The following is a 24,168-nucleotide window of genomic DNA, read 5'->3' as shown; positions in this document are numbered from 1 at the left end:
CATATCTAAGGTTTTCACAGACTGTTAAAGATAGGACCTTACTGTTTTTAAATTACTTACGTATTTATTTATAACACTTTGGAGCCCAAAGCTAAACTTACTATAGTTTTGAGTTTATATAAGCCCTTTGCTTTCTCTGCAATCATCATTAATAACTAGAGGCTTGAATGTATACAGTTTTTCAGCATAACCTAATTTTCTTCTTGTATTTGCCCCTGATTACATGAATAATAAACACAAACATTTGTGAGTACATGAAAACCTTACCATAATAACACTGTCAGTAGGTAAAATATTCACATACATACCCAGGGCCACTTTACCTCAAGGCTAATGCAGTGGACATGTGAGCCTCCTGTGGTAGATGGGAGCCAATTATCAATTGCATACCATACAAATTCTTGTGATCTAGGGGTTTCATTTTACTGCCAGTCACCTTGAGCTAGTTGTTGAGTAACTAACTACCTTATGTGGGCTGAGGCATGTGTACCTCTTCAATGTGCTCTTTTCTTTTTTTGGGACCCTTTCCACCCCTACATGCACCATGCTGATTATATCATTCTTATCTTATACTTTTTCTTCCTAGCTCTTATCACAGTGGTAATTAGATAATTGGTTGTCTTCCCTCTCCAGGTTCCAGTAGGACAGATAATTGACTATATTCTCCAAGAAGTGTGTGAGAAAAGGCTCTTGTCTCAAAAATTACAGTGCCAAATGCTTCCTAGTGCCAAATGTAAACACAGGGTTAGGGTTGGAGAATCTTACCTTTGAAAAAATTGAGATATGATTCACATAACATAAAATTCATCCTTTTAAAGTACATGCATCTGTGGTTTTAGGATATTCACAGACTTGTACAGCCATTACCATTATCTAATTACAGAATATTTTCAGCTCCCCAAAAGGAAATCTCATATTAGCAGTCAGTCTTCATACATACGTATACATATATATTTAACAATACCTAAAAAAGAGTATCTAAATGTATTTTATGAATCCTTGAATAGTGCTCTGACAAGAAAAAGAGGGCTCTTATCTGGGTAGGTGATATCCAAGGGACAGAGATGGAAAGGCCTAAATGCAACTTGTTTGAAAAGGGCAGACAGGGGCGCCTGGGTGGCTTGGCCAGTTAAGCATCCGACTTCAGCTCATGTCATGATCTCGCAGTTCATAAGTTTGAGCCCTGCTTCAGGCTCTATGCTGACAGCTGGGAGCCTGGAGCTTCAGATTCTGTGTCTCCTTCTCTCTCTCTGACCCTCCCCTGCTCAAGATCTATCTCTCTCAAAAATAAACATAAAAAAAAAAAAAAGGACAGACATTTAAAAAAAGGACAAGTGATGGTAGGTTGGAAGTAGAGTGATGAGGAATAGCTTCTACTAGAAGAGTTTTTAAAAATCCTTTAGTTACAATTCACGGTTGGATCTCAAAGGCCAAGATCAGAGACTTACTGTTGCATCTTGGACGTTTCTTTGTGGTCAAAGGAGAAGGCTCAAAGAAGCTGAGGTACTGCTTCTGATGATAATGTGCTCAGGAAAGGGGCCAAATAGATAAATGATTAGTGTACTGGGCATTAGTGTATTTCCTGAGAAAAATCTTGTACAGCCAATCAGAGAAACCAGAGTGGGGTAAGGGCTGGGTGGTTTCTGATGAAGAGAGAGTGTCTGCTAGCACACGGGAGACTGGTTTTCCTGTTTTGTCCCAGAGCTTATAATCAGGACACTTGGACATAAAAAGTAAATTAATAGCATTAGTGGTATGCAAGGAATGGAGTGGAATTGGTAGGGTAAGCATGGGATTAGAAAATCTTGCTGAAGGTGCACTGGATCTTGAAAGGTGAAAGGAGGAAGGGGAAAAAGTCATCTAGTTAAGAAAACCAGTAGACTAAGCAAGATGTGCATGGGGGAACAGTTAGAGCCCTGACTGGAGAGGGGTGCTTCTAGGAAAGATTAGAAGAAAAGAGCCTGCAGCTAGATTTTAGAGGGTGGTTTAGAATGCCAGGTGAAGGAGGGAGAATTCTCAGGGAAATGATATGGAATCAAACTCTAGGGTTGGAATAGGGCTCACAGGTTCAGGTTCCAGTTCCAGTATACTTGAATATATCTAATGATATGGGACTTGCTACCTCTGGAAGTAGCTTTTTCCAGCATTGCTTTGTGTTTATTTTTATAGCTCTTTTTCTTCTTAAATTAAACTAAAATATGTCTCTTTAGCTTTCTTCCTGTTATAAGAAGTTCTGCCATCTGGGCAACACAGAATATGAGGAAAAGTGGTGTTTTCGGGAGATGAGTCTCTCAGCTATGTTCAAGAAGAGTTAAATGGTTGAGAGAGAGCCTGGAGGCAGGACCAATAATCAGGAGATCATCACAGTGGTGAGGGGTGAGATGGAACTGTTAAAGAAGGGACTGCTATTGCATACAGTCCAAAGGAAGAATGGGCCAGTTGTTAACTGCCAGGTTGGCCTGAGCAGATGGCTGGTCTTCTTTATAGATAAAAATGAGGGACCTAGTATGTGAAAAATTGTTATACTTTATTTTCCTGTAGCTTGAATCATTTAAGGCACTGTATGCTTCTAAAAACTCCACGGGAATTACCTAATATTAGTATATTCTCTTAGAGCCATTAAGATTTTGCTACACCAGTTTTCAGTCAAATTAAAAAGATCTGTTACACCGTTTGCTTTATTTACGCTAATAAAAAGTCAATTAACAGGTTAATTTTATTTTTCTTAACTTTTAATTTTGAATCACAGGAATTTTCGAAGATAGTACAGTGGTTCAGTGGATCCTTTTTTGAGTTCCCCCAGTGGTTGTATCTTATGGAACTATGGTACAATATCAACATAAGGAAATTAACAATGGCATAATATATGTGTGTAACTCTCTGATTTTATCACGTGTACATTTGTGCAGTCACCACTGCAATCATACAGAACTATTCCATCACCATCACCATGATAAAGTTCTCCCTCATGCTTACCCCCATATAGTCACACCCATTTTGTTTACACTACCCACCACCTCTGATCCTTGGTAACTTGCCTGTCTCCATTTCTAATTCTGTCATTTCAAGAATATGGTGTGAATGGAATCAGACAGTATATGACCTTTTGAGATTGGCTTCTTTTAGTCAACATGATGGCCTTGAGAGCCATCCAAGTTGGTATATCAGTTTGTAACTTTCTGTTGTTAGGTAGTATTCTATGAATACTCCATGGTGTATATATAGTTTGTTGCATAGTAAAAGCTTTTAATTTGAGGAAGTCCACATTTTTTTTACCCCCCCCCCCCCCCCCACCTTGTGAGTCAAGTTTTTGGTGTCTAAGAATTCTTCACCAGGGTTTAGCTTATGAATATTTTCCCTGTTTTCTTTTAAAAGTTATTTTTAGTTTTATGTTTTACATTTAAATCTTTGACCCCTTTTGGGTTAATTTTTGTATAATATGTGAAGTTTAGGGTGAGTTCATTTTTGCCCCCTATGGACTTCCCCAACCAGTATCATTTGTTGAAAAGATTCTCTTGCTTTTGCACCCTTGTCAAAAATTGGTCAACTGTGCTTGTATGGGATTATTTCTGAGTTCTCTATTTTGTTCCATTGATGTCTGTGTCTTTTCCTCCACCAGTACCCACACAGTCTTTATTGCTATTGCTGTATGAGTCTTAGAGTTGGGTAAAATGTTTCTTCCCACCTAGTTTTTTCCTGAATCGTTTTAGTTATTCTCTTTTGTTTTTCCGTATAAATATTAGATAAGCTTATCTGTATCTACAAAAAATCTGGGACTTTGATAGAATTACGTTAAACTTGTAATTAATTTGGAGAATATCGACATTCTTACTCTATTGACCAGTATAGTTATGATCAAACTATATTTCCATCTATTTAGATTTTAATTTCTTTCATCAGTGTTTACATATAAGCCTTCTACATGTTATTTTAGATTTACATTACTTCATTTTTTAAAATGTTTATAAATAGTATTTTATGTATATGTGGTTTTGTGTTTCCTTTCAAGTCCATGGCTAAATGCATATGCATTTTACCCTAGTATTAATTGTAACTTTGATACCATTTTATTTTTTTTTAAAGAATGTAACAGTCATTATAGGCATTTTGTTTGTTAGTATAACCTTGGAATTTGTAATGTTTAAAACTGTATTTTTTATTCCATAATTTCCCTATTGGACTTAAAAGTTTTTATGTTTTTGATATAAATAATGCTCGAGTGAGTAAGCACGTACATATAGTGTCTCCCCCCTTTATTTTATTTATTTATTTATTTAACGTATATTTATTTTTGAGACAGAGAGAGACAGAGCATGAATGGGGGAGGGGCAGAGAGAGAGGGAGACACAGAATCGGAAGCAGGCTCCAGGCTCTGAGCCATCAGCCCAGAGACTGACGCGGGGCTTGAACTCACGGACCGCGACATCATGACCTGAGCCGAAGTCAGACGCTTAACCGACTGAGCCACCCAGGCGCCCCTCTCCCCCTCCCCTTTTAAAAATTACATCATTAAGATACATTTCCAGGAGTAGAAATAATAGGGACACAGATCTTTTTTATAAACAGAATAATTATATACAACAAAATACACAAATCTGTGTACAGTTTGATGAAGTTTTACACACACAGGGGCATACATTGGTTATAGGGCTTTTAAAATGTATTCCTAGGGGTGCCTGGGTGGCTCAGTTGGTTGAGTGTTTAACTCTTCATTTCCACTCAGGTCATGATCTCATGGTTCCTGGGTTTGAACCCTGCTTTGGGCTCTGCGTTGACAGTGTGGAGCCTGCTTGTAATCCTCTCTCTTCGTCTCTGCTCCTCCTCTGCTCACATATTCTCTCTCTCTCTCTCTCTCTCTCTCTCTCTCTCCCCCTCTCAAAAATAAATAAACTTAAAAAAAAATGTATTCCTAACTGGTTATCCAGTATGGTTATATCATCAGTTTTCTAATATTCTTACAGCCTCACCAGTTACAAGGGACAGTAATTCAGTTCAGAGCTGTTGAAGCAAAAGGGAGTTTATGGGCCTTTGTAATTGAGAATTCTAGAAGTAGATTGTGATTTCAGGGATAGATGTGACTGACTCGAAGGGTGTGAGGCTTTTTTCATCACTTGGCTCCACGTATTTCATTTTACCCTATTTCCTTCGTTCGTTAGTTCCTTCCTTCCTTATTTGAATGTAGTTGACACACAATGTTACATTAGTTTTAGATGTACTACATAGTGATTGGACAGGTTTATACATTATGCTATGTTCACCACAGATATAGCTACCATCTGTCACCATCCATTGCTATTACAGTATCATTGACTATATTCCTTATGCTGTGCCTTTTATTCTCGTGACTTTTTTATTCCATAACTGGTAGCCTGTATCTCCCATTCCCCTTCACCTATTTTGCTTGTCCTCCTTCCCCTCTGACCATCAGTTTGCTCTCTGTAGGTCTTATTCTCTTTTTTGTTTGTTTATTTTTTTATTTTTTTATTTTTTAAGATTCCACCTTTAGTTTGAGGTGGTCATCTTAGCCAAAAAAGAACTTTTCTTCCTCTGTGTCTATATTTTAGTCATAGAAGGGACTGGGTAGCTTTGCTTGGGTCATGCTCAGCACTGAACCAGTTTCTAGTCAGCCTAGATCACATGTTTGCCCTAGAACAGGAGAAATGGGGGAGAGTTCTCCAAAGGAATACAGGATATAATAAATTGGCATTGAGTGGAAACAAATAATCCTTTTTGACAAATATTGGGATAGTCTTAAAATTTTTTGCTCTCTTTATAGGTGTAAAATGCTACTTCCTTATTTTTTTTTTTCTTGTTTTTCCTTTTTATTTTTGAGAGTGAGCAATAGAGCACTAGTGGGGCAGAGGGAGAGGGAGAGAGAGAGAGAGAGAGAGAGAAAGAAAGAAAGAATGAATGTTCAGCAGGCCCATGCCCAATGTGGAGCCCGTTGGGCTCTATCCTATGACCTTGGGATCATGACCTGAACCCAAAATCAAGAGTTGGATGCCCAACGAGCTGAGCCACGTAGGTGCCCCGCAACTTCATTTAAAAAAATGTGCATTATTTGGGGGCAGGGAGGATTGATGTTGACATGCATGTGTTTATTTATGCATATATTTGGAACATAAGGGTGTTTTTGGGAGTTCCTACGGCATTGGTAGGTATCTGTAAACATTCATTCTTTGTAGTTGATTGGTTGAATCCTGTTACTTTTCTTATCAGTTGGAATTTTACAAGATTCTGGAAGATTGAGACATGTCTTACTGGGCTAGAGGTGCTAATCTTTTAGATATCCCATCACTAATGTATTGCAGAGGTAGAATTAACTTAGAGTTGAAAGTCAATACGTAAATTTGTGTGTGTCTATAATTTTTTTAAATGTTTATTTATTTTGAGAGAGATAGATCGATAATGAGCAGGGGAGGGGCAGAGAGAGAGGGAGACAGAATCCCAAGCTGGCTCCACTTTGCCAACGTGGAGCCCAATGCGTGGCTCGAACTCAAAAACTGTGAGATCATGACCTGACCCAAAATCAAGAGTTGGATGCTTAACCCACTGAGTTACTCAAGTGCCCCTATGTCTCTAATCTTTTTAATGATGAGACAAAATCTGGTAGTCCTGGAAAAGGTGGTTGAGTTCTGTTGAATAGAGCAAGGATTGTAGCTAAAGTCATGACTTTTACTGCATACCAAACAATTTGGTTTGAATTTCGTTCCATGACTGCCATACCATTTATAACAACTTCTCATATATATGCTGTTGTTCACATGGTGGACAACATGAAAATATCAAGATAATTCACTGTACCCACTTCTCCAATACTGAGAAAACACTTAATAGTGAAACCAGATGGCCCTTCTCCCCACATGGCAGGAAAGTGAAAACAGAGTAAATTCTTTTACTGAATATTCTTGTCCAATAAATAGGAAGTACACACTTTAATGTTTGGCTTATGGTTTCCTCCCTTTCATGTTCATTTGTATTTAGGCAGTATTTGTTTTAAAATTTCTTTGGAGTCTTTTTAAGTTCTGGCTTTTGGATCGGTATTCCATTTCAGGTAAGCTTTGATTATAGTGCAAGCGCATCGTCTTTGAGTGGAAGTACAACTTCAATTTACTGAGAGCAATAATGTTGTTCAGTACTAAGTCTCAATCACTACAAGAGCCATCTTTTCTGTAGAAAATGTCTTGTCAGTTTTAGAGCCAAAAAGCAGTATGTATTGGTCTACTGAAACAGTAGAGTGAAAAGTTGTCTAGTACCTACGTGATCTTAGTAGCTGTAGTTGATTGGTGAGCATTCTCTAATGGTCTTGTTGGATAGATAACTTCTTAGCTTTTTTTTTTTTTTTAATATTTATTTAGTTTTGAAGGAGAGAGAGAGAGAGCATGAGGTGGGGAGGAACAGAGAGAGAGGGAGACACAGAATCTGAAACAGTCTCCAGGCTCTGAGCTGTCACAACAGAGTCTGAGGCGGGGCTTGAACTCTGGTTATGTGAGATCATAACCAGAGCTGAAGTTGGATGGTTAACCCAGGTACCCCCATTCTCAGCTTTTTTAAATTTTGAAAGCACTGAATTACCCAGATAAAACATATGGTCTCTTAGGACATTGTCTTAAAGAAGGGATGGGTAATGAGGGTTTTTAATTGATGTTAATTAAGAGACTTTTATTTTTATTTTATTTTATTTTATTATTTTATTTTATTTTTATTTTCTTAAGAGATACTCTTCTGTTTACCTCAGTAATTGTGTAGTAAAATTGAGGATATAGATGCCATTTTCCTTGGTGCAGCTTGAATGATTTGTATATAGGGAGAAAAATAAATATACACACATGGAGAGTATTTATGTACATATATATGTGTATGTGTGTATATATATATGTATGCATGTGCATACACATTTATCATATATATATATTTAACATTGTGAATCTCAGCAAGGCAATTTTAAGGAAAATAATGATTTATTTTGTTCTTGACAAAAGGATATTGAGCACAAGCTGTCAGGCTCTTGAGGCACAATTTTCTCCCTGGCAATGCCTAGAGTCAGATTGAAGGAGGTGAAAATTGGTCTCCTGTCCAGTGCAGATGTTGACAGCCTCAGACTGATATACCCACATTTGATATAGGCAGCCTGGAAGATAGATGTTAAAAGGCAGATATGATCAAGACAGAGCAACTGTCAGTGACTTTTTTGAGTAGGGTTTGAGAGGTAGACGGGAGACAGTGGAATCTGGGTTTGCAAAGTTCATGATGTGAAGACTTGAAACATAGCTTTGTGTGGGTATGTGAGAGATTGCATTTTGATTTGGTCTTGTTAGTGTGGTTTTAATCAGGTTGGGATCATGAGCTTGATCTTCTAAATGGGCTCTTTGATTTTTCACAGGAGAAATTTGACAAGTATTCCTACCCTGCAATGTTGAGTGGGTTTCAAAAAGTGTTAATAATGATACTGTGGAAGAGCAATAGCAGAGAAACATTTAACATTTTGAAAAAGATAAAAGTTAAGTTAATTAGGTTTTCAGATTAGTGTAATGACTTTCTTCATCAAAGCTGCTAAAAAATCAGCTGATTTTTCTCATACTCTTCTTTGAGTTCTTGCTTCCTATTGTTACCTTGACTTTTACCTTTGTCACCTTCGTATATTTTTCATCCTGTTTTCTCCTCTTATTGTGGATGTCTCTTTTCATGTGATCCCCTGATGGCTGGGTCTGTTGTTGGAAGTGCTCTCACTCCAGTTCCTACCCTTCCTATGTTCCTGAAGACTGTGATTAATTTAAAACTTGTTCATTATTGACCTCCATTCCTCCACTCCCACCATTTAATTCATTTTCTGTTGCTATGCATTTAACTTGAGCAGGAAAAGCAAAATGTAAAGTCCAAAAAAAATCATTAACTAGTTGTCATCTGGGTGTTTTATGTCTTAAAGTTGTCTTTCTGACTTAAACTCTAAGTCTCTAGGGTGGAGGCTATATTTTCTTTACTTGGGATGTGTCAAGCATGCTGTCTGCTTCTGGATCATTACCCTTATGTGAGCATATGCTGCTTTGCAGAGACTTGGTTTCTGGCTGGCTATGGAAGTGAGGAAAGGAGAAAGAAGTTATTAAATTCTAATGTTTCCTTTCATTTTGAAATTGCTCCTCTTTTTTTTTTTTAAGTCTGTTTCATTAAACGTTTAATAAATAACACTAACAGCACAATAATACTTTTAAGTTACAGTGGGTAATAGTATTGCCTGAATATATTTGTACAGCGTAGCTGAGGAAGTTATCTTAGGTATTAAAATTTTGACTTTGGCATGACTTCAACCATGATGTTGCAATAACGTGGTTTCTACTAGTTAATTTCTTAAGAAAGTGATTCCAAGTTGAAATGCATGTTATGCATTTATTTGAATGTGTAATCAGGAAGTAAGTGCCTCTCTTTGAAGTGTTTCTGAATAGCAGCAGGGCACACTTGAATTAGTAAGGAAAATGAGAACATGAATATGTGTGGTACTCTATTTTAACTTTTTTAAAAAATCCATTTTGTCAACTGGAAAAAGAAATTTCAAAGCTTCCTTTACTTACATCCCCAGGGGATGAGAAAGGGCGTAGGTTGGAAGTTTTTCTGGGCACTCTCTGAGCTGATTCAGATGGCTTATAGTAGTTAAATAACATATTAAATGTTTATTTCCTGGGTTGATTTTCAAAAGATGAACAGTTTTGTGGATTAAAAATGGCACACCAGGAAAGTTCTCTTAAAGCCTCTGTTAGGAATTGAGTCATTGTCCGCTTTCCTCTAATTATGGAGGTACTATCTGGAGATCTGTGGTTGTTGCCAGATATCCCCACAGATGAATGGAAAGGTGAAAGTAGGGAGGATTAATTGTTCATCCCCATGTCACAGGCCATGAACGTTATGTCCGATATATACCATCATTTGGTTCATTCCTGCAAGGACTATGTAATGGAATCTATTACCCTTTGCCAATAGTATTGCATTTATCTTCATTTACAAGTGAGGAAAAGGTCTTATTTTATTACCAGATCATGGAAAATGAATTTAAAAATTTGGGGGTGAGGAGTGGGGCAGATTGAGAAATGGGTGTTAATTCTTGATTACCTTGAATCTAGCAAATAATTTTATGAAGACTTGGTCCTGTCTATTATTTAGTAAAAATGAAGTTGATAGAATAACAAAGAAGTAAGAAAAGTTATATCCGTTTTTGGTGAGATCTATTAATCAGATGTATTTAAGAGAATTTGGTATGAAGTAGGCTTGTCACTGAACCTAAAGTATTAAAATGTAACTTTGAAGAATTAGGAATCCCATGGTAGGGAAGTTTTAAGTGTTCAAATTCAGGGTTGGATTTTTTTTTTTTACTTTTCTGTGTAAAAAGATGCCATTGTTAAGTACATGGTGATTTATAACAGATTTACTTGTGATACTGGTTGCTTGCTGTTTTGTTGTTGTTGGTGGTTTGTTGTTTTCTTTTCTCCTCCTCTGGCTATTCCTTGGGTAGAATTAACTTTTTAAAAATAAAAGCTAATTTTCTGCAGTGAGTGTTTTTGATAGTAAGAACAAAAAAAAAAAAAAAAGAAAGAAAGAAAATAAAAATCAGCTCTAATTTTGTTACCCAGAGATAAAACCAATGGTTAACATTTTGTTTCTAGATCCTTAAAGTTTGTTTTCTATGAATATACTCACATGTGTAGAAATAGGTTTTGCTTGATGTGTCATTTACTTTTTTTACTTAACGGATCTTGAACATTGTTCAGTATCACTAAGTACTTTCCTATAACATAATATTTAGTGACAGTATTATTCTCTCTATATAAAGTAATATGATTTAAGGGGGTCATTTTGAGTCAGAGATCTAAATACTTGTCTTTAATATTTTTATGGCCAGAGTTTTATTTTCTTTTCACAAGTTTAAATAGGACAGTTTTTTATTTTGAAGACTGAAGTCTACCATTATTGACTAGTATGAGATAGTTGACTGAAAAGAAAACAAATTGAGGTATTTAAAATCATTTTTAAGATAAAGAGATCAAAATGAATTGAGCAAGACCATTTGGGAAATCACTGTGAGAGGAGGGATCAGAATTTGACATATGGCCCTGAAATTGATCCTGAAATGAATAAGGAATTTGAACATGTTTATGATGGTAAATGATTTTTAGCTATTCTCCTGAAAGCTTCTGTCATTTTGACACAGGGATGTGTTTGCAGTCCTCAAAAGCATATTCAGGTGGATGTCTTAAAATCTTTCTCTTTAAGATTTGGCAGTTGCTAACAGTGTGCTCTCATAAAAAGTTGTCTATAAGAAATACCTACTTAAGGTCTGTATAATAATTGAACTTCTCCTGCAGCAACTAAACAAAAAATGATGATAATGAGATTGGGGCTGCAGATGGCTCCTTATTTTACCACTTCGTTTACCCATATTTGGATAAGCTTCTCGAGACAGCTGATTTCACAAAGCTTTTATATTTCCTACTGTATGCTAATTTTATTTTTTCCTTATGTAGCAACACTAGTAGTCACGGGGTTTTTTATACCTTAGGAAAAGAAATTTTGTATATAGACTTTTTTGAGTGCTTTAGGTTATTCTTTTCTTGGAAACCCTGAGTTTTATGTATCACAGACATGAATTAAAGATACTTTCAATTTTTTTTTTTTTTTTATCATTTAAAACCTTTTTTTTTTTCAAAGTATGTATGTTCAGGGTGCCTGGCTGCCTTAGTCAGAAGAGCATGAGACTCTTGATCTTGGGGTCATGGGTTTAAGACCCACATTGGGTGTAGAGATTACTTAAAAAACAAAAACAAAAACAAACAAAAACCTTAAAAAATAAAAGTACATATGTTCATTATAGAAAGTTTAAAAAAAAACACAAATCGAAAATAATCTACCATCATGCTGTACCATCTTGTGATATGCCACCTCTGTTAATATTTTCGTATATGTTGATGTACTCTGTCCTATCCTGTCTCTGTGATGTAAGCACATTGTGATTTCCATTTTCATTAAAAAATTTTTTTCCATTAGTAAAGGAACCTGAAGCCACTGGTTTATGTAATTGTTTATTTTTTAAAATGTTTATATATTTGAAATAGAAAGAGTGGAGGAGGGGCAGAGAGGGAGAGAGAGAATCCCAGGCAGGCTTCATGCTGGCAGAGTCTGTTGTGGCACAGAGTCCGATGAGCTCCATCCCAGGAACTGGGAGATCACCACCTGAGTCGAAATCAAGACACTTAATTGACTGAGACACCCAGGCGCCCCTAGTGGTTTATGTAATTTATAGGAGGTAAGCTTTACTCGTCCGGTGGGCTGGCAGAGTTCTTATCTTTTTCTGGACTTAAAGGTAGAAAAGGTTCTGGCTGAGGAGCATATTAGAATTATCTCCATTGCTATTTTAGAGAAGGTACAACTTGGCTCCTTATCTGTTAGGTGTCTTGTAGGACTATTAAAGGCTGTTGACATGTTTATATACCTGTATTTTTGAGGACCTGAGACCTTCTGCTATGGCGTTGTGGTTGGGAGTCGTTCTTGTAGTATGGCGTGGGCTTTGTGGGATGTGAAGTCATAAATGGGATAGGTAAGGGAGATTACCAGTTCCTAAAAACTGGAAGAAACCTCATATTGGCTTAATTCCTTTTTTTTTTTTTTTTAACAGATGGAAAAACTCCCAATAAGGGGAACAGAGGCAAACTTCGTAGCTGTTACCACAAAAGGACAGTTTATTTTTTATTTTTATTTGAACAAATTTTACTTTATTTATTTTGAGAGAGACAGAGACAGTGCAAGTGGTGGAGGGGCAGAGAGTGAGAGAGAGAGAGACAGAGAGAGAGAGAGGCAAGCAGACTCCATGCTGCCAGTGCAGAGCCTTATGCAGGGCTCAAACCCATGAAACCGTGAGATCATGACCCAAGCCAAAACCAAGAGTCAGACGCTTAACCGACTGAGCTGCCCAGATGCTTTGATGTGTTTTTTTTTAAAGTTTATTTATTTATTTTGAGAGAGAGAGAGGGTGCATGCAGGGGAGGGGCAGAGAGAGAGAATTTCAAGCAGACTCTGTGCTATCAGCACAGAGCCTGATGCAGCATAGAACCTGATGTGGGGCTTGAACTCAGGAACCATGAGGTCATGACCTGAGCCACAGTTGGATGCTTAACTGACTGAGCCAACCAGATACCCCCACATTCTTAGTTTTAAAGAAGAGCAGCATAACAGAATGTCTCATTTCCTAGGCTCCAGAGAAGAAAAACCAATCCTTTTTTCTATTTTTTATCTTTCTCATATATCCCTGACCCCATACTCTTTTCAAGCCTTTTCTTTTCCTGTAGTTTTATTTAAAAATTGAATTGCATTGAAGGGAGTTTACTTAAGATATTTGATGCTTCAGAACAGCTTTGATCTTGTCCTGTTCTAATGTAGAACTGGGTTTTTGGTTTATATCTTTTACAGTTGCCCTTTGTCCTTGTTTTGAACTCCATAGTAACTTAATTTTTATCCTCAGCTTAGTTGGGGGAAAAACATCAGGGGATGGGCATGTTGACAGTTCTGATTTCATGGCAGATAGAACAGTAATAGGGGTTCTCTTAAATTTCATCTCCTTTGTATCATAGTGAATACCAGATGCAGTGTGTAGTTAACTGGAGACAACTTGAACAAGGCCAGAAGACCCAGTTATATTTTCAGCCTTTACTGCTGACCGTGTGACTTCGGACAGATTGCCTTTCTGCTGCAGTTTTCCCAGTTTGCCTTTTTGTGTTTGGGAAGAGTGCTTTTGATAACTTTTCAAAGTAAACTAATTGAGAGTTCTATTTTTTTTTTTTTTAATGTTTTAAAAAATTTTTTTGAGAGAGAGAGAGCAGGGTCATGGGGAGGGACAGAGAGTGAAGCAGATAGAATCCCAAGCAGACTCCATGCTGTTACCACAGAGGCTGGCTTGGGGCTCAAACCCACAAACCACTAGATCATGACCTGAGCCAAAGTCAGCTGCTTAACTGACTGAGCCACCCAGGCACCCTTACCCTGCTCAGTTTTTAGGATAGCCTCACTTACTGCTTCTGAGAAAATGAGATTCTCTAACAACGCTGAGCTTCATACTGCCTGGAAGCCAACCTCTTGCTATCTCTGCTTTCTATTCTCATCTGAGGGTCCAAGAACCTCCTTTTCACACTCTCATGGCTCTCACTTCCTCCTGTGGTCCTGATTATATGTGTTCCTGTCTGTGATCTAGAGTCTTGCTTCCTCACTTAGGTGTCATTAGTGTCTTTTTGCCTTCCTGTCCCCCTCCATCTATCTATAACTAAATTCCAGTAGTGATAATAGATAGTATGGGAGTGCAGGCACCGTTCTAAGCACTTTACTGAACGTTTGGTTTCATCTCTGCGGCAGCCGTAGGAGGTAGATACAGGCAATCCTCACTTTGCATGGGTCCAGTATACACAAATTTCATGAGCCACAGTTTAGTGAAATAAAACTTGTCCCTAACCAACATGGTTCAAGTTTCAGTTAACATGATAGATTGTGGGTAAATTCATGAAGTACAGACTTCATTGCTAGCTCTTACATGTACATATCACTACATGAATAACAGATGTGCATTAGGATTATTGACCTATCATGTTCCTTCTCTCTGGGTGACTGGTCACTGTGCAACTGTTCAGTTCATTCTGTGTGTGGTTGTGTTGCCTCCTTGTCTCCTGGTGATAAACTCAATATGAACCCTTTTACAAAATGGGGTCATTGTGGGGTTCCTAGGTGGCTTAGTTTGGTTGAGTATCCGACTTTGGCTCAGGTCATGATTTCCTGTTTTGTGGGTTCATGCCACATGTCAGGCTCTGTGCTGGCAGTGTGGAGTCTGCTTTGGATTCTCTGTCCCCTCCTCTCTCTGCCCCTTTGCTGTTTGCTTGCTCTCTCTCTCAAAAGTAAACTTTAAAAGAATTTTAAAAAAGTGTTGAAAGAATGAATTTACTAACAAAGATGGAAGTGCAGCAAAGAAACAAAAAGTGATAAACCTGGAATTTAAATTTGAATAGAATATAAATTAAGTTATAGGATAAATAGCTGCCCGGGAATGTTGACACTGCTGCTGTTAAAGAGACTCTAGGTAAGCAGTCAGAAGAACTTAGTGAAGGCAAAGTTATTGACATAAATGAGGAAAATGATTGTGCAGAAAAGGATGATGATGTCCCAGAGGAAGTGATGTCATCAAAACCTTTACACTAAAAGAACTTTTGGAGATATTTCATGACATTGAAAGTGCAAAGGATAAAATGTTGGAAGCTGATCCAAATTTAGAAGGAAATAGGACAGTTTGCCAAGGGATAGAAGAGATGCATTGTCTGTATCCTAAGTTAAATGTTGAAGAAGGCAAGTGTTGTTCAAAAACTACTTTTGAGTATTCTCTTACAAAGAAAACACTAATTTTCACTGTACATAATGTTTTAAGTTACAGTGTACTAAATCTACAATTTTTTTCATTTCCCTGTGCATTTATAATTAGTAGTAAAGGAGCTTTTAATCTTTTGTCAAAAAATGTTAAAGGTCACACAGGATAATCATAATTTTTCGCATTGATTAAAGATTACTTTGCACTGTTACAACTTGCATGGTTATTTTCATGGACCTGGACTACTGTGCAAAGTGAGGATTATCTATATTATTATCTCTGTTGTACATTTGTGGAAACAGAGACCTGTTTAGTGGTGACGCTGCAGTTTCTATGTGACTTCCAATTTTATCCTTTTCTCTCCCATAATACTGCTACCTGTCTACACACACACACATCCACACACACACGCGCGCGCGCGCGCACACACGTGGAAAAATTTTCTTTAGTAGCCCTTGACTTTTCCTCTTGGTAGCAGCTCAGATTCTTGAAAGAGCAGTCTTGTTCTGTTACCCTTGAATTGAAATCTGCCTTTTGCACCTCCCACAAAGCTGCTCCTCCTCATTGCCTCCTTACCAGCTGCACTGGCTTCCTTGGTTTTCCAGGATCATTTTAGTGTGCATCTGCCCTAGGTCCTTTGAGTTGGTGTTCCCTCTGCTTGAAATGTTTTCTCAAGATAGCCACATTGCTCCTGTGCTTCCTTTTTTAAGGCTCTCCTCAAGTGGTGCTTTTTCACTGAGGCCTGCCTTGATCTCTCTGTGTTAAACTTTTTTTTTTTTTTAACGTTTATTTATTTTTGAGACAGAGAGAGAACATGAACGGGGGAGGGTCAGAGAGAGGGAGACACAGAATCTGAAACAGGCTCCAGGCTCCGAGCTGTCAGCACAGAGCCTGACTCGGGGCTCGAACTCACGAACCGCGAGATCATGACCTGAGCTGAAGTCGGCCACTCAACCGACTGAGCCACCCAGGCGCCCCTTGATCTCTCTGTTTTAAATTGTATCTTTTATCCCCTCTTTGTCATTTCTGCCACTGCCCCTCCCTCTCATAAGTACTTTTGTTTAACAACTATATAATTGACTTTATTACGTTTATCATCTTCCCCTCACATTAGAATATAAACTCTCAGGAGCCAGGGATTTTTGTCTGGTTTGTTAATTTTTATCTGAGTGTTAGATTGCTGCCTGGCTCATAGAAGGTGTTCGGTAAACATTTGTTGAAAGAAGGCATGTATTAATGCTCTTAAAAGTGGTTGTTGAATAGATGAATGCTCATGAAACACCATACAGACCCTTTCTGCTGTCTTCTCATTTTGTTTTACTTAATAATTTCTACCAACCCTGTATTGTCTCCAAGTGCAAGGCAATGAACTAGACATACATATGTTATCTTAGTTGTCCCGCCCAGCGAAGTATTCTCTGTATTTTACAGAAGAGGAAACAGGCGGTGGAGTCCAGTCACATAGCTGGTAAGAGAGAAAGCTAAAACTCAGGCTTATCTGTAACTCCAAGGCCTGTGCTCTTTCAGGTCACTGCCTTTGATATTCTTTGTCTCTTTATTGAGCCATAATTCACATACCATAATATTCACTCTTTTAAAGTGTACAGTTCAGTGGTTTTCAGTGTATTTACAAGGTTGTACAGCCATCACTACTTTGTAATTCTAGAACACTTTGATTACTCCAGAAGGAAACCCCATACCTATTAGCAGTTAGTCCTCACTCTTTCTGCGCCAGCTGCTGGCAGCCACTAATCTGGCTTCTGTGTCTGGATTTATCTGTTGTGGACATTTCACATAAATGGAACAATACAATATATGGCCTTTTATGACTGGCTTCTTTCACATGGCATATGCTTAGATGATTCATTCATATTGCAGCATGTATCCATTCATTGTAGCATGTATGAGGGTTCCAGTTTCTCCACATTCCTCACCAACATTTATTATTTTCTGTCTTTTTGATTATAGCCATCCTAGTAGATATGAAGTGGTATCTCATGATTTTGTTATGCATTGCCTTTATAGCTAATGAGGCTGAATGTCTTTTCCTGTGCTTATTAGCTGTTTATTTTGTTTTAATTGGAGAATGTATATGTAATTTCATTGCCTATTTTTGAATTTGTTGTCTTTTTATTAAGTCATAAGAGTTCTTTTTATATTGTGTTTACTAGATCCTTCTTACATATATGGTTTTCAGAAATTTTCTCCTGTTCTGTGGATCTTTTCACTTTCTTGATAGTATCCTTTGACCAAAGCACTAAAATTTCAAATTTGATGATGCCATTTAATCTATGTTTTCTTCTTATTTGTTCTTTTGGTGTCATAGCTAAGAAACCATTGGCTGATCAGAGGCCATGAAGACTTATGGTAGTGTTTTCTTCTAAGTTCTGTTTTGAAAGTATATGGTAAGAGGTAGAGGTTCATGTTCCTTCTTTCTGCATGTGGATATCCCGTCCCAGTACTGTTTGTTGAAAAGACTATTTTTCCCCATTGAATGATCTTGGCAGCCTTGTTGAAAATTAATTGACTCTATTTCTGGATTCTTAATTCATTTCCATTGATCCTGTATGTATGCATTTGAGTTTTCATCACTTTGGTTCTCATTGTTTCTCTTGTCAGAAAGTTGTCTTCCTCCCTACTCCTAAATACACAGTCTCAGGGGCCACCTTTTTTTTTTTTTTTTTTTCTTTTAAATCATCATACAGTGCTGTGGCCCCAGCTTGAAACCTTTAAGTCAGAGTGAGGAAATTTCTTTTTCCTCACTGTTTATAATCAAAGGTTATTATATCATTTAACCCTTGCCTTTATCATTTATTAAGATTCTTTTCTTGGGCTCTCACTGTGCCTTTCTGACCCATCTCTGGGGTCAGGTTTATTTTATATACTTTTGTTAGGTTAATTCTGTGGATCTATGACTTTGACTTCCTGCTTTGGCTCAGGAATTCTTTGTACTATGTCTGTGGACTTTCCATCCCTATCTTCTGCTTCTTCTGTACACATCCTTCAATTCCCAGTTAAACTGGAGGACTCAGCCTCTAAATACACCTTCTTACTGTGTGTCTCAACTTAAAAAATTTTTTTTTTCACGTTTATTTATTTTTACAAGAGATAAGAGAGGGAGACAGAGCACGAGCTGGGGAGGGGCAGAGAGAGAGAGGGAGAGAGAGAGAGAGGGAGAGAGAGAGAGAGGGAGAGAGAGAGAGAGAGAGAGGATCCCATGCAGGCATTGCACTGTCAGCATGGGGCCTGACGTGGGGCTCCAACTGAAGAACTGCAATATCATGACCTGAGCCAAAATCAAGTGTCAGGCGCTTAACTGACTGAGCCACCCAGGCACCACAAATGTTGCTGTTCCTTTTGCTTGAGATGCTGACTCCCTCAATTTTAACATCAAAAATCCTTCCAGTCCTTTGAGAGAAGAGTCCATTTCACAGTACCATGTTTCCCATAAAACTGTTGCTGGCATTTTACTTCTTCCTCAACACTGGTTGTTAGTGCTTTTTCCGTTGAAACTGTGTGTACTTTTATGTTTTTCTTAAAGCTTGTATGTTAAAATGCCACATAATTTATGTCCATGGCCATGATCACATTCTTTTTTTTCTGGATTGTAAACCACTTGAAAGCAGAGATAGTCTTGTTCAGCTTTGTATCCCTAGTGGTTGATTTGTTTTAGTGTTAGCAAGTTCTCAATAAATAAGTGAAGTTCTACTTATTGTATAAGCCAATATCTCTTGTTTAATATTAATATTGTTTAAGGTAAATACCTTTTTCTGCAAGGCTTTTGAGATAGCTTCTTCATGAATAAATAGCTTTTCCTACCATCTCTCCATAGCACCTTGTCCACGGGGCTATTGTAATTCTGATTGTATTGTATTACTCCCTGATTTGTGAGCCCGTTGCATCTAGGTATATTGTCTTAATCTACCTTTAATTGTTTGCTTGTCTGTCTTCCTCCCTCTTTAGAGTTCCATGAGGACATGGGCTGTTTCTTGGGTGCTGTATCACTGGCACTTAAGTCAGACTTTGATGTATAGTGGGTGCTCATATTTGTTGAATAAATGAATGAATGAATGAGCTCACTAGTTTTAGTTATCATAAGGTAACAGTTTTAATGTTACGTATCCACATCATTGCCATATGTCACTATCTTTCTGTGTCTGTGTCTTAGGTTCAGGAAAGTTTTTTTACTATGAAATTCTTCATTGTGATTATTTCTTACCTGACATATTTGCAGAGCTTGTCTTTACTCTTAATACTATACTGTGCTCTAAGCCCAATTACTATATGAATCTGACGGTGAATTTAACTTTTTCCCCTCTAAGGTCCTATTCTACAGCTAAATTTGATAGGAGAAATTTGGTAAGACTCTTTAGATAGAACTAGGCTTCTTGAGAATGCACTTTTTTATATTACTGGAAGAGATGTGAGAATGAATGGCCTTTAGGCTTTAATCTGGAGTGGACACATTCAGCCAAGGGAGGAAGTAATTGCTTTCTCAGGAATCCACAGATAGTCCCCATACAGGCACTGTCCGAATAACTGATGGAACAGACACAGTCCTGGCCCTCCATTTGCTTAGAGCTGTAAGAAAAGAGGGACAATAGACACTTTAAATGATTATTAATAGAAACATGATGAAAATGTAAGTTATTTTACAAGTTTCTAGGAAACATTATAAATAAATTATTAGTATTGTTGAATTTAGGATTGGATACTATAACCAACCATGGGTAGTCCTAGAAACTCTGGTAAAATATATTGCATATATTTTTAGCTCAATTTTTTAATTATGGATATTAATACCTGTTCGTTATAGAAAATGTTTTTATAAGTACAGCATAATGTAAAGAGCCAGATTGTAACCTAGTATAACTATTATTTGCCTTTTGATTCCTGTCTTTTCTCTCATTTTTTTTAAACAGGCTACATATATCTATCATTTTCTTTTCTTTATGCTTATGGTTTCATTATATACATTAACATTTTTTCATATATATGTTAATATTTGCATAATAGTCAATTGTAGAATGTACCATAATTGACTTAACTAGATGCTTATTGTTGAGTATTTGAGTTGTTGTCAAGGTTTTAGTATGAGGAAAATGAATAAGTCATTGACTCCGCTCTGACTTTTCATATACCGGTGAGATGGTTAATGAAGTGTGGTGGTCATACATAATAGTTGCTGTATTTCTGTACCATTCTGTAGACGTGAGGGTGGATCACATTAGATCCTTTTTTTTTTTTCTCACATCTTTTTTATTTTTTCTCCTTAGGATACTTATAATGCTCCTTTCTGAAAAGGAGCTGTTTTGTTTTTTAAAGATCCCCCCCCCTTTTAATGTTTATTCATTTTGAGGGAGAGAGAGAGAGAGAGAGTGAGCGCCCGTGCGAGAGCCCATGTGCATGTAGGGGAGGGACAGAGATAGGAGACTGAGAAACCCAAGCAGACTGTGCTGTCGGCGTATAGCCTAATGTGGGGCTCTATCCCACAAACTGTGAGATCATGACCTGAGCTGAAATCTATAGTTGGATGCTTAACTGAGTCACTCAGATGACCTGGAAAGGAGTGTTTTTAAGGCTTTTTTTTTTTTAAATTTTTTTTTAATGTTTATTTATTTTTGAGACAGAGAGAGACAGAGCATGAACGGGGGAGGGTCAGAGAGAGGGAGACACAGAATCTGAAACAGGCTCCAGGCTCTGAGCTGTCAGCACAGAGCCCGACGCGGGGCTCGAACTCACGGACCACGAGATCATGACCTGAGCCGAAGTCGGCCGCTTAACCGACTGAGCCACCCAGGCGCCCCCAGAGAGTGTGTTTTTACCAACAGTATGCAAGGGTGTTTTTCTTAGTGACTGCTGTAAAACAAACAAAAGAAAACAAAACAATAAAAACGGGAGCCCTTAAACTCTGTGCATGGACTGTGTAAGGTTTGAACTATTTTTATTGTAATTTTTTTAAATATAGACCAGTTATTTGGTTCATTTCTGATGAGTTTTTTTCATGATGTAAAACAGGTGATTTGATGAAGACTGCTGCGGGAGAGTTTGCAGATGATCCTTGTTCTTCTGTGAAGCGTGGCAACATGGTTCGGGCAGCTCGAGCTTTGCTCTCTGCTGTTACCCGGCTGCTTATTTTGGCTGACATGGCAGATGTCTACAAATTACTTGTTCAGCTGAAAGTTGTAAGTACAGGCCTGTGCCTGTAATTTGTTCTCTCCATCACAGTGAGGCTGCTGCTGGCCATGCTTAATTCAGCATTCCTTAGAATTTGGTTTGGTTTTGACCTTCGTTTACCCAAGTGCACCAGGAATGTTTTCCTTTCGTTTCCATTTCCTTCTCTACTCTAGGTGTATCTCATACCGATAGTGCTGTGATTCTGTTTAGTCTTCATTCTGATGCAGAACATGTAGCAAAGATAATGTTTTGACTCCTTCTCTCTGCAGTAGTGATTAAGCATTTCCTTGTACCAGTAGAGTTCCAGAGTTGAGAAACCAAGATAGTTTAAATTGTATTGTTTTATTTTTATTTATTTATTTGTTTATTTATTTATTTATTTATTTATGTTTATTTTTGAGAGAGAGAGCGCAGACAGAATCCAAAGCAGTCTCCAGGTTCTGAGCTGTCAGCACAGAGCCTGATGTGGGGCTCGAACTCACAAACCATGAGATCATGACTTGAGCTGAAGTGAGATGCCTTGAGCGCCACCCACATGCCCCTAAATTGTATTGTTTTAGATAGCACGGTATATTGCTCCTCTTCCCACTTCCCATAAAATTCCCATGTAATAACTGCTCAAATGTTTGAGGGTCATGTAAACTGAAGAGGGAGTTTGGATTGCTGAGGAACTGTTAAAAGGAATAAAATGTTATAGATCTTTTTTATATACATATTTGTATTGTTTAGAATTTTTCTTATTTAGGAGTGTGTTTTGTAGGTGGAAGATGGTATCTTGAAACTGAGGAATGCTGGCACTGAACAAGACTTAGGAATACAGTATAAAGCCCTGAAACCTGAAGTGGATAAGCTGAACATTATGGCAGCCAAAAGGCAACAGGTATAGTCATGATTTGGGTGCATATTAAAATTGTTTATATTATTATCTTGTGGGAAAAAGTGATTTTAACCTGAGTTTTCTGAAGGTACAATTACCACCCTCTGACAGTATAGTTCCATTAAAACATTTAATTTGTGAAGTGTCCTGTCACTATTGTGTTGTTAAGTTGCATTCATGTTAGGCTTCTATTTTAATTCTTGTGAAAATTGTGCTTTAAACTTTTTTAAAGTTTATTTGAGAGAGAGAGTGGGGGAGGATCTGAGAGAGAAGGGGAGAGAGAGAGAGAGAGAGAAGGGGAGAGAGAGAGAGAGAGAGAGAGAGAAAGAAACCCATTGCAGGGCTTGAACCCACAAACTGTGAGATCATGAGTTGAGCTGAAACCAAGAGTTGGATGCTTAACTGACTGAGCCACCCAAGGGCCCCTTAAAATTGTGCTTTAAATAACTTGGTGTCTGGACAGATGATAAGGGCTTTGTTATGTGCCTTCAAGGATTAACTTCAGTTGGCATTGGAGTGTAATTCAGATTTTTAAAAACCATAAGCCAGTTGAAACGTATTGGAATTACTGGCATATCAGAAACTATCACTGCTCTCCCCCCATGTTTGGTCACTTTTCAAGTTATTTCTTATAAATCGTTCTTAATAGTTTCCTTAGTGTTATGAATTTGTGTTGTGTGGCATGTGGATCAGTGTTCTTCTTCTTCTTCTTCTTTTTTTTAAGTTTATTTCTTTTTGAGGTGCAGAAGAGGAAGGTTCAGAGAGAGAGAGGGAGAGAGAGAATCCCATGCAGTCTATGCTCTCAGTTCAGAGCCCATCATGATCTCACCAACTGTGAGATCATATCCTGAGCCAAAATCACAAGTCGGACGCTTAACTGACTCAGCCACCTGTGTGCTCCTGGATCATTGTTCTTATTTTTCCAAGCTTTGCTATCCTTTTGGTGTTTTGGCTTTTAGGGTGCTTTAAGTCTTCTCTGTGGTCTTCCTGTCGGATGCAGTATGTGCTCTAGGGGAGATGCACATGTCACCATTCAGTTTCTTAAAATTTCCATAGTTCTGATCAGGCTTGTGCTTTTTCATAAAGCCCTGAAAAGATAAATTCTTGTTATCATTTGCTAATACTTGTATCAGTTAGGATATTTCATGCTGCAGTTCAGAAAACCCAGCTCCAAAACTGCTTGAACAATGGGGGATTTATTTTCTTACTAATCAGAAGTCCCAAATTAGGTGTGATTTTCAGGTAGCTAAGATAAAAGGTTTTGCAAGTATCATCATGGATCCAGGTTCTTGACCTTTTCCAGCACTGCAGTGTTCACTGTCCCTGGTACTGGATGGCTGTAGAAGCTCTGGGCATGATATTTGTACAGATCACTATGTCCAGCAAGCAAAAAAAAAAAAAAAAACCCAAAAAAACAACAACAACAAAAAAAACTGTTTCTTCCATAGGTCTTTTTTAGAAGCAAATGATGTAGAAGCTCCTAACAGATTTGCCCTAAATCTGAATTTTGTAACATACCCATTCTTCACTGATTATGAGTGAGAAGAAATCAGTTGTTATGTCTGACTCTGTGACGAAGATCTCCCCTCTGGTCTGGGATGAGAGTATCTTTCTTCAGGACAGGGACACCCAAAAAGGGCTCTGACACGCGTGAGGAAAATGGAGTCAGTACTGTAAATGTCCAATATATGCCAGTCTCAGCTTTGCATACTTCTTAGTAACTTTCAGTAGT

At 37.8% G+C, this 24,168-nt stretch overlaps 1 protein-coding gene across 2 annotated transcripts in view; it reads left to right on the top strand.

The window, feature by feature from the left end:
• CTNNA1 (catenin alpha 1) overlaps positions 1–24,168 on the top strand; it is a 177,086-nt gene that overhangs the window by 35,818 nt on the left and 117,100 nt on the right. For both annotated transcript variants that reach the window (XM_078450571.2, XM_078450572.2), the window contains exons 4-5: positions 21,401–21,567; positions 22,320–22,439. In XM_078450571.2, coding sequence (XP_078306697.1) covers positions 21,401–21,567; positions 22,320–22,439 — 287 coding nt within the window. The remainder of the gene's footprint in view (positions 1–21,400; positions 21,568–22,319; positions 22,440–24,168) is intronic.

Source organism: Panthera onca, chromosome A1, assembly GCF_046562875.1.
Source record: "Panthera onca isolate mPanOnc1 chromosome A1, mPanOnc1 haplotype 2, whole genome shotgun sequence".
NCBI classification, from domain to species: Eukaryota; Metazoa; Chordata; class Mammalia; order Carnivora; family Felidae; genus Panthera; species Panthera onca.
The sequence above is the reverse complement of the archived record's forward strand: the minus strand, read 5'-3'. Positions and strand labels throughout refer to the sequence as shown.